The following is an 11378-nucleotide window of genomic DNA, read 5'->3' on the forward strand; positions in this document are numbered from 1 at the left end:
TAGATTGTGCATTGTGCATTACCCATTCACACACACATTCATACACCAATGGCGGCAGTAACCATGCAAGGCACCAACCAGCACATCAGGAGCAATTAGGGGTTCAGTGTCTTCCTCGAGGACACTTTGAAACCAACTCTGGGGGAGCCCGGGTTCGAACTGGAAACCTTGCGGTTACCATCCGGCCACTCTACCCCTGAGCCCCAGCTGCTGTTACCTTACCAAGACAATTAACACAATATGTAACATGATGATGTTTTAGTAATATTGCTACTGCTATTTTCACTAGTTTGACCACTTCAAGTAGGCTAAAAAAAAAGTAATACATTTAATCCAATTTACCAGATGTCCATAGATTGCAGGGCACAGAGAGCTGAAACAGAAAAGAAAGAAAGAAAGAAAGAAAGAAAGAAAGAAAGAAAGAAAGAAAGAAAGAAAGAAAGAATATTTAGCAATATTAACAAGTGCTGTGTTAACACACTGTTGAACATAGCATAATCATAAAGCTTTCCTTTCAAAAAAAGTTAACTCTTTCAAATATAATCTAACCATTAATTTAGATCAATACTTCCCAGCATCTAAAATGTTCTGTGTACACAAGGTTTTACACCTATTTCAGTGGTTCATAAAGGCGAGAGTCTGGGGACCCATAAGGGCCGATTCATACTCCTATTTTAGAGCCGAATAAAAGTCTGTTCGGCGCTGTAGAGCCTACAATGTGACGTCATTTGAGGTTCGGGGGGGGGGGGGGGGGGTACCGTCCTAAAGTCGTCTCTTCGGTGCTACTGAAAATGACTGACGAGCCGAAATCATTTCGGCACTACAGCGCCGAAACAGCGGTAAAATAGGAGTATGAATCGGCCCTAAGGGTCCTTGAGGAGGATGCAAGTGCTTCAACAGAGTAAGGAACCAAATGGACCCTTAGAGGTGCGTAACTCTGAGAATGTACAAGTGGAACCAAATTAATCCGTAAGGGTTTGCTTTTAACCATTTGGTGGGGTCCGTGGCATACTGCATACAGCTGGGGGCCCTTGCAATTTTGAGAACTGCTGATCTTTCAGTATAAGTATAAATTATAGCATATAATCGTATCATTCAAAGCAGCAAAACGAATCAGTGTTATCGTCTGTCGGGTGGAAACCTCATATGTCCAAAGCTGTTACTTTTCAGGATCCAAATGCTAAAGCACCAGAAGTAGCCGATCTACAAGCTCAAAACGTGTCCATTCGCACCGCATTCCGAGCTTGCGCATCTGCTACTTTTGGTGCTTTCGTGTGACGCTGTATGATCAAGTAGGGTGTTCATTTACGAACAAAAACACAAAAGGTTAGAATTATGGAGATAAGAGGTTTCTGCCCGTCAGCAACGATAATCATGGAGCTAGAATACAGATACAGTAGTACCAGGAGTCTCACTGTACTACAAGCCTCAGCAGTATGTTATGGTGCGGTATACAGTAGCGGTGTTGCCACTGCCAGGTGTACGATAATTAACATATCTGTACGATAAGTTCCAAAAATGCCCAAATGTACAACAATTTACTACATGCCTCAGCAGTAGGCTGTGTTATGGTGGTGTGTACAGTAGCACCATGGGAGTCTTACTGTACTACCAGCCTCAGCAGGTCAGGCTGGGACTGGATTTCCTGGATGGCGTACAGCTCCTTCAAACTGAACTCCTCCCCTCCGGAATGACCTCCAGATGACCCGGAAGCACTGTCGCCCGACTCCCCCCGACCTCCTCCTCCCGCTGCTGACCGCGGACCTGGAAATTAAAAAAAAAACGACGACGACAACATCAACGCTTTTGACACGGGATATTAAGCCATTCTGACCTTAGATCAGATTCATACGAGGTTTCCACTGGACACACACTGGTCTGATTAACCCATTCTGACCTGAGATCAGATTCTAAAAAATGTCAGTCGTTCTTTGATTTTTCAAAAAATAGCAGACCTACAAGCTCGTATCGCACCACTCGGTGGCGCGATATGAGCTTGTAGATCTGCTATTTTTAAATAGCTAAAGCATAACATGATGCCAACACCAAAATGGGTGCCCGGTCAGAATGGGTAAGCCAACCACACAATCCTCACGACTGTTAAAAAATATAGCTTAGCACACAATTAAAAGCACACTTTGCCAAGCTTGAACATGATTCTCATTGTTATGAGGCGATCTTACATAATTTCACCTAGATGTGTACCGATACCAGTTTTTAATTCCTGATAGTGATTCTGATACACATAGACTTGCGTATCGGCCGATACAGAGTACCGATCCGATACCAGTGTGTCATTTCATCTAGGACAGTGGTTCTCAAAGTGGGTTCCAGGGACACTCCGTGCTCCTTGACGGGATTCCAAATGGACCCTCTCAAGAGCTATGGTGGTCCTTGATGTTTAAAGGGCCACTTCACCACTTTTGAACCTATCTTCATATAATAGGTCCTCACTAAAAATCAAGAAAAAAATGTGCAATTATTTTCTACTCGGTCTGTGTCTCATAGGAGGAGCTGTGGGCAGTTCAGAAACTGTCTTCCAGTGACATCATCGATGGGGTATACAAGCTAATAAAAACTGCAGGCTTTCTAGTCCTGAAAAGTTGCAATGCGAAAATGGAAGCCATCGTTCTCACGATAATGAAAATCTAAACATTTTTATAAAAAAATCTTGTTTAAAAAATAATCTGCCTAATGATGATGTCACTGGAAGACGGTTTCTAAACTGCCCACAGCCCTCCTATGAGACACAGACTGAGTAGAAAAGAATCGTGCCATTTTATCATGATTATTAGTGAGGACCTATTATATGAAGATAGGTTGAAAAATGGTGAAGTGGTCCTTTAATAGTTTGAGAGCCACAGATCTAGGAATACATCTACAAAGCTACAAGTTATTAAACAAATCATGGAAATAGTACAGTAAGAGTATAAACCAGTTGTGCATTACTGTACACGAAATATCATGTTTCATCCACTGTAAAAATGTGATGTGACAATTCTGATGGAATTCTTAGAGACGGTATTTTGGGGCGTGGCCAAATCATCCGTTCATTCTTGGGGTAAAACAACACCGCTTTCACCACTGGAATGGCATCACGCAACGTACTGTACAAGTTACATTTTATGGGTAAATTAGTCGTTCTGCAGTAGAGAACGGGCCTGGGTAGGGTCGAGTTCGGGCAGAATTTGAGAACTCTATTTTGCGGGCGCAGTTTCCCTTCAATGTCCAACATCATAAGAAATTCTAAGCAATCAGAAAAAGGTCGAAAATATTGAAGGTTGAGAGTTTATTGACAGACAGGTGACGACAAGGGAATAGGAGACGATGAGAGGAAAGCAACACACACACACACACACACCTTTACTGTTGCTGACTGAGTTGGCTTCAATGTAGAGGAGGAACATACACTGGTCCTTCTTGCCCTTGGAGCTGCCTGCCCACAGAACACACACAGCGTTAGTGTTAAATCACAGTATATTTAGCCACAGACCCCCATCACACACCTCTGCACTATTTTCTACATTTTCTTATGTGAAATACGAGTATTTGGACAATGTTTGACCATTTTTCTAGTACTAGAACAGTTGGGCACCGGCCTACTCGTGAATGATTGCAAATGCATGGCACACCCAGTTATGCAATGATTTTTCTATGCAGAATTATGTCTGTATTCCTTTTCTGGCCTTATATAAGGCCAGGGGTCGGCAACCTTTCTGACATGAAGTGGCAATTAAGGACGAGGTTGCCCACATTGTGATGTCAGAGAACAGGCCAGCTCCATATATGGAGATCTAGGGGTGATCAGGTGCGATCAATTGGCAATTTGGGCCCTGTCCAGAGCCTGGGCAGAGGCTTTTGTGCTGGTTCTGGACAACCGGCTATCCGACGGACTCGAAATTCAACAGACTCAAATTTGAAGTTGATCGGGCGAACGGTTTTTTGAGTAACATGGATTACAGAAGTACGTACATAGTACATGCATACAGAAAATTGATTCATTTATAGATACAGATAGATACTATTGTTGTTTACCCTTGTTTACAAAGGGTCTTTAAAGGTATTAAATAGGTTGTAAAAGTCCTTAAATTGTCACTTTAGAAATGTGCGGATACCCGCAACAAACCAACATAGAGAGTATACCGCACATCAATGGTGTACATACATGTATACAACTGTATGTTGCTCTGTTTACTGAAGTACAGAACAATGTTGTTGTGTACAGTCTGAAGAGGTGATGACATATAGACACATGTACCGTCGTTGACATTATAGACACATGTACCGTCGTTGACATATAGACACATGTACCGTCGTTGACATATAGACACATGTACCGTCGTTGACATATAGACACATGTACCGTCGTTGACATATAGACACATGTACCGTCGTTGACATATAGACACATGTACCGTCGTTGACATAGACACATGTACCGTCGTTGACATATAGACACATGTACCGTCGTTGACATATAGACACATGTACCGTCGTTGACATATAGACACATGTACCGTCGTTGACATATAGACACATGTACCATCGTTGACATTATAGACACATGTACCGTCGTTGACATATAGACACATGTACCGTCGTTGACATATAGACACATGTACCGTCGTTGACATATAGACACATGTACCGTCGTTGACATATAGACACATGTACCGTCGTTGACATATAGACACATGTACCGTCGTTGACATATAGACACATGTACCGTCGTTGGTGACTCGGACTATCCCCGTCACCGTCACCGTGTCGCCGGGGACGCAGCTGTCACACAGGTCGGAGGTCAGGTGACACTCTACGGTGCGCGGGATTCGTCCGGCCTCCCTCCGCTCCCCACCAATCAGCTCCTGCACCCTGTGTCGACATGGAAGGTACAATCAATGTACGCTGAAATACGTGTTTCTTCATTACCAAGCAGAATATGTGAAATGATGATTATGTTTTGGTAGCCATATACGGTCAGGCAGCCAGTTGACGAAATTGCAGCATTGATCATTGCTTTTATGAAATATCCGAGTTCAATAGGATTTTCTGCATGATTGGACGTGTATTCTATCGCTAGTTTGACCACTTTAAATACGCTTTAATCTTAAAACTAATTACTGAGAATAAGTAATTAGTAATTGGACAATAAGCTTTGTAGATTGCCTATTTCGGTGACACAAACTCATGCTGACTATTATGGAATCCAAATAACTGAAATCAATTGTGTGTGTGTGTGTGTGTGTGTGTGTGTGTGTGTGTGTGTGTGTGTGTGTGTGTGTGTGTGTGTGTGTGTGTGTGTGTGTGTGTGTGAGTGTGAGTGTGAGTGTGTGTGTGTGTGTGTGTGAGTGTGTGTGTGTGTGTGTGAGTGTGTGTGTGAGTGTGAGTGTGAGTGTGAGTGTGTGTGTGTACCTACTTGATGGTCTGCCAGTCGACAGTTTGTGTGAGGGGAGAACTTCTATTGGGAATGAAGGAACGGCTGCGACACTCATGCCCGAGACACTAAGAGCACACACGCACACACACACACACACACACACACACACACACACACACACACACACACACACACAGAACATAGTGAATATAAATCACTACTAGTACATAGCATGCATTCAATCCTCTATCAACTATAGTAGTGTAAGTTAATGGGGCCTTCGCCAAAAATAGTTCTGAGCTTGTACAGTAGATCTGCTATTTGTGTACTGTAGAGTGAAATAAGAGCGTACCAAGTGCGCTGTTTACAAGTTTGTTTTATCAATTAACCCATTCTGACCGGGCACCCATTTTGGTGTTGGCATCATGTTATGCTTTAGCTATTGAAAAATAGCAGATCTACAAGCTCATATCGCGCCACCGAGTGGCGCGATACGAGCTTGTAGGTCTGCTATTTTTGAAAAATCTAAAAAAACGACTGACATTTTTAGAATCTGATCTCAGGTCAGAATGGGTTAATCAGACCAGTGTGTGTCCAGTGGAAACCTCGTATGAATCTGATCTCAGGTCAGAATGGGTTAAACATGGGGGGGGGAGAGTGGCTGCTTGGGAACCACAAGGCTCCCAGTTCGATCCCGGGCTCCCCCAGAGTTAGTGTTGAAGTGGCCCTGAGAAAGATCGTAAATTATCGTCCCATCCCTGTGCGTGTGTGTGTGTGTGTGTGTGTGTCACAGCCTGTGTGTGTGTGTGCGTGCGTGCACCTTGGTGGGCAGTGTGTATCTGCCATGGGCCAGCGTCACAGCCTGTGTGTGTGTGTGTGCGTGCACCTTGGTGGGCAGCGTGTATCGGCCGTGGGGCAGCGTCACAGCCTGTGTGTGAGAGCACCCCTGGCACCGGAAGGCCAGACGGGCACACAGGGGTCTGATGTTGCTGACTCGGACCACGGTGCCTCTCACGCACACAAAGCGGCCGAACACGCTGGCGCGCAGCGTCCGCAGGGCCGTCAGCGGCTCGTAGTTATACAGCCTGGAGGAGAGACAGGAGGGACAGACTGTCGAGGTCAATCATTTATTCAGCATTTGAGTCGCGGATGAGATTGATGAGATTTTAGCATCTCAGACCCAAGACTTGTTATGTTATTGTTGGATACGATTTTTGTTTGTTTGTTCACAATTCCATAAACGATGATCAAAATAACAATTCTTCTATATTCTCTTAATTGTGTACATAATTATGCATTACTTAATTTACAAGACGTCTACACTGTTCTTGTAAATTAAAGTAATGCAGATGTCATGTTTAACCCATTCTGACCGGGCACCCATTTTGGTGTCGGCATCACGTCGTGCTTTAGCTATTTAAAAATAGCAGATCTACAAGCTCATATCGCGCCACCGAGTGGCGCGATACGAGCTTGTAGGTCTGCTATTTTTTGAAAAAATCGAAGAACGACTGACATTTTTAGAATCTGATCTCAGGTCAGAATGGGTTCATCAGACCAGTGTGTGTCCGGCGGAAACCTCGTATGAATCTGATCTCAGGTCAGAATGGGTTAAGTAATGCAGATGTCATGTTTAACAATAATTGAACTCGTAGAAAGCGCTTCGCGCCACGTTTCGCGCTTGCAGATCTACTGCTTTTGCGTGTGACGCTGTGGTATGATCAAGTAGGTCAGACAATAATTTATCAAAACACAAAAATAATGAATATGGAAATAAGAGGTTTCTCCCCAACAACAACAACGCTATAATAACACTGTCAAAATGAATAGGGAGGCCAGGAAGGGAGAGGTTATTTTAATCTGTGGCGTAAATGGGTAGGTTTGGGTTTCACCTGGCACTGATGTGAGGTATGCTGATGATGGGCGTGGCTCCAGGTAGCTCCTCCCCCTGCAGCTCTGCAGCTTGTTTCTCAAGGTCTGAGGTCAACACCTGAAAACGCACGCACGCATGTATGCACACACGCACACACACACACAAACACAGAGAGAGAGATTAATTTATTTGGATCTGCGCAAGAAGTGCAACATAATAAATCCAAACATTGGTCAGAAGGTTATACGGACTATGGTCAAAATTCTAATCAGATAAAACTGGATGCATATGCTTATTGACACACAGAGGGGAAAAGAAGATAAAAATGGTATACCTGAATATGCATTCTCTGTTTAATAAAGAGCTGGAGAGACATGGAGACTCATGTTGTGTGTGTGTGTGTGTGTGTGTGTGTGTGTGTGTGTGTGTGTGTGTGTGTGTGTGTGTGTGTGTGTGTGTGTGTGTGTGTGTGTGTGTGTGTGTGTACGCGTGCGTGCGTGTGCGTGCGTGCTGCACACCTGGTTAACAGCCAGCCCGAGACAGTTGAGGATGTTGTCTGGCTGCTCATTCAGCTGGTTGGACAGCTCTGGCAGCGCGTCACGCACCAACATGTTCCCTGTCAGGTCCTGGAAATCCACCAGCACACTGCCCTGACGCTCTATCTCATCCTGTCACACGTGCACACATATGCACACACACACACACAGTGTCACACAAACACACACGCGCACACACACACACTCGCACACAATGTATGTATTTTATTTATGACCACCATGAGAGCAGTGCAATCTATTATAAATCAAATTCCATTCATATAAATGTCTTGTTTTCTTTTCTCATTTTAACATCACAGTGATTGTGCTGACAGAATTACACACAGCAGATCAAGCAGTTAGTCATACAGATAGGCAGACAGACAGACGGGCGGACAGACGCACCTTGTCATAAAGGTGAATCTTGGAGGTGAAATACTTTTCAAAGACTTTGATCTTCTCCATACATGGTGCGCTCTCAATGAAGCCTGCACAGAAACAAAACACACACACACACACACACACACACACACACACACACACACACACACACACACACACACCATCATCAGCACCACCACCATCAAAAGACGTATTCACACACCACAAAACCAGTACTCCTGTGGGAAATATCCATTGAAATGGTCGAGAGACTCGAGACCAATATTCTAGTATAGTCACTGTTGGACAGAACCTTGCATCTCCATAATAATTTCAACTTCTCGTGGGTTTTTTTGGTAAATAATGCCCAACGATATCACACAAAAGAAGCTAAAATAGCCCATGTAGAATCTGAGAAAGTGTTCCGGTGATAGCTAAATGACCAAATTAGGGACAGGTCGGAAGTTGTTAATCAGACCAGTGTGTGTCCAGTGGAAACCTCGTATGAATCTGATCTCAGGTCAGAATGGGTTAATCAGACCAGTGTGTGTCCAGTGGAAACCTCGTATGAATCTGATCTCAGGTCAGAATGGGTTAAGTGCGTGGATGACGTGGTCGTGGAAATAATGGAAATATGCAATCACCAATCAGTCTATTGTGTAATAATAATTGTGACAGGCCAATGAAGGCTAGTGTACAACTCATTTGGTTATGCCAAATGCAAAAGTATCTCTACTATAACATGCCATGCACATTACTAATATTAATTTGCAGTCGGGCAGAAACCAACTATCTCCAAATTGTAACTTTTGGCCTACTTGATCATACCACAGCGTCACACAAAAGCATCAAAAGTAGCAGATCTACAAGCTCAAACTATCTGTTACATATTATATTTTAGAATTTGAATCCTGAAAAGTAATACTTTTGGACATATGAGGTTTCCACCCGACAGAGACAATATGCAATCGTGTCCACTTTTTACTCTGTGCCACTTGTGGATGTACCAATACATTGTACTAAATGATGTAAAGAATCTATCGTTTTGCATTCAATTATTCAACATAATAATGTGTAGTCTTTTAATACCGACCCACAGGTCTACAGTACCTTCTGTAAAGTAGAGGGCCCATCCTTTATAGGGACACAGCCGGTCTAGAGTGGACTGGCACGCACCTACTGTAGAAGAACAGGGTGACAGCAAAAGAAATTACTTGACAGTCGTGTAATATCATGTAATATCATAAACGTCAATGGAACTGGATTTACAGGCATGTAAGACCCTTGGCTTAAGCCCCATTTTATAATTTGAAAATGCAGACTACAAGTTCACACTAGATCATCTATTTCGAAAAGAATTACGGTATGTTGAAAGTGAACTGTGCAATTTCTCTATCCTGCATATCCTTGATGAATTTTCGGTACAATTTGTTTCCGGATCCAGAAATGTACTAGGCGAATATAGAGCTATTCAACACTTTAGGTTGTCAAATATCACTTCAATATTTTCACTTCAATTCACTTAAAACCCGGATAAGACAGCACTTCAATCACAACATATCACAACATTACGCCCAGACAATAGACAATATCTAGTCTCTTATCACAATACCGATATTATATAAATATTATTGATATATTTCCCAGCCCTAGCAACAACTGTGGGAAGACTGAACTCACCTCGCTGACTGCTGAGGTATTGGCCACCTCCTCTCCCCCCTCCTCCTCCTCCTCCTCCTCCTCCACCTCTCCACGGCCTACTCCCCCTTCCTCTCCACTCACTTCCTCTCCCCCCTCCTCCTCCTCCCCCTCCTCTCCATCCTCCTCCAGACCCTCCCCTCCACCCTCCTCTTCCTCCCTCATTCCTCCATGCTCCGCTCGAGCCCCTCCACGTCGTCGAGCCTCTCCCAGAATGCTCTCCGCTCATCTTTAGCCTGAGAGTAGACAGAATGAGAAGTATTTTATTAAAGAGACTGCAGAAAGATGGAGAATGACTGAAACAGTTTGAAGGGAGACCTCACTCATAGAAGCGATGCGTAGTGAGTTTGTAGATCTTTTATTTTAGAACAATATCTGAATTCTTGTTGAAAATGTTCAATTATTGTTACTATAACGACGTATCCAAAATAGGGATGCTCAATGGTTATAATTGGTTATAATACCAGTACAGTGAACAAATGACAGGGTGATGGTCATGTTATGTACATAGAAAATAATGTAGTGCTTCACAGAAACTAGAATACTAGTTTCTGTGTTACTGTATTATACAGTAACAGTATGATAAGCAACAGCAGCAGATCAAGTAATTAAACCCACCCCAACTTGACCAGCTGCAACATTAAAGTGACTGATGAACACAGTATTTAATATAATTAAAAATAATAATATAATTAGTTACAAATTTACAAAAATTGTGAAATTGTGTGCAGGGTACATACGAGTAAAATGTATTTGTTCTGGTTTCCATATTACATTGTAGTAACAAGACTAGCCTTTAACAGAGAATGTCTACAGTATGTGTGGTGTATTGCTATGCTGTACATATTATTATTATTTAAATGGAATACAACTATAACCAATATAAGTGATGGAAAGTAAGTACATTCACAAGTATTACAAGTACAAGTTGGTGGTGTTTGCACTTTAATTGAAGTTTCAAAAGATACATTTGAAACTTGAGTAGAATCTGCACCTGGCTCGCTGATAACAAACTATCCTTACACCTGGGAAAAACTGAATCCATCCTCTTCGGATCAAATAGTAAACTCAGCAAGGCAGATGGCTTCTTGGTTAGAGTGGGTGACAATATTATCACACGAAAAGATCAAATTACCTACCTAGGTTCCATCCTGGAGGCTAATCTTTCCGGTGATAAAATGGCCACCAACGTAATCAAAAAAGTCAATCAAAGAACAAGATTCCTTTACAGGATCTCCTCACTGGTCAGCAAAAACACCTTGAAGACCTTAACAGGAGCCCTCGTACAAGGTTTCTTTGACTATGCATCCACCTCTTGGTACCACAGCACCTCAAAGGCCCTTAAAACAAGGCTCCAGACCTCCCAAAACAAACTGGTCAGGCTCCTACTTGGCCTCACCCCCCGAACCCACCTCACCCCTGCCCACTTTGACAGGCTGGGATGGCTTAGGGTCGTCGACAGAGTACAGCATCTTGCAATGGGTCTGGTCCACAAGATTCGATACACCACCAA

The 11378-nt window shown here is 43.1% G+C and overlaps 1 protein-coding gene across 1 annotated transcript in view; it reads right to left on the reverse strand.

Annotated features, from left to right (window-relative positions):
- mcm8 (minichromosome maintenance 8 homologous recombination repair factor) overlaps positions 1–10094 on the reverse strand; it is a gene marked incomplete at its 5' end in the record, with an annotated part of 22757 nt that extends 12663 nt beyond the window's left edge. Inside the window, 11 exons of the mRNA XM_083774275.1 lie at positions 343–373; positions 1605–1764; positions 3362–3436; positions 4727–4872; positions 5417–5502; positions 6264–6462; positions 7270–7367; positions 7769–7918; positions 8192–8274; positions 9278–9346; positions 9848–10094. Coding sequence (XP_083630401.1) covers positions 343–373; positions 1605–1764; positions 3362–3436; positions 4727–4872; positions 5417–5502; positions 6264–6462; positions 7270–7367; positions 7769–7918; positions 8192–8274; positions 9278–9346; positions 9848–10094 — 1344 coding nt within the window. The remainder of the gene's footprint in view (positions 1–342; positions 374–1604; positions 1765–3361; positions 3437–4726; positions 4873–5416; positions 5503–6263; positions 6463–7269; positions 7368–7768; positions 7919–8191; positions 8275–9277; positions 9347–9847) is intronic.
- Between the last annotated feature and the right edge of the window lie 1284 nt (positions 10095–11378).

The sequence above is a fragment of the Protomyctophum parallelum genome, assembly GCF_964188405.1.
Source record: "Protomyctophum parallelum genome assembly, chromosome: 10".
Classification (NCBI taxonomy): Eukaryota; Metazoa; Chordata; class Actinopteri; order Myctophiformes; family Myctophidae; genus Protomyctophum; species Protomyctophum parallelum.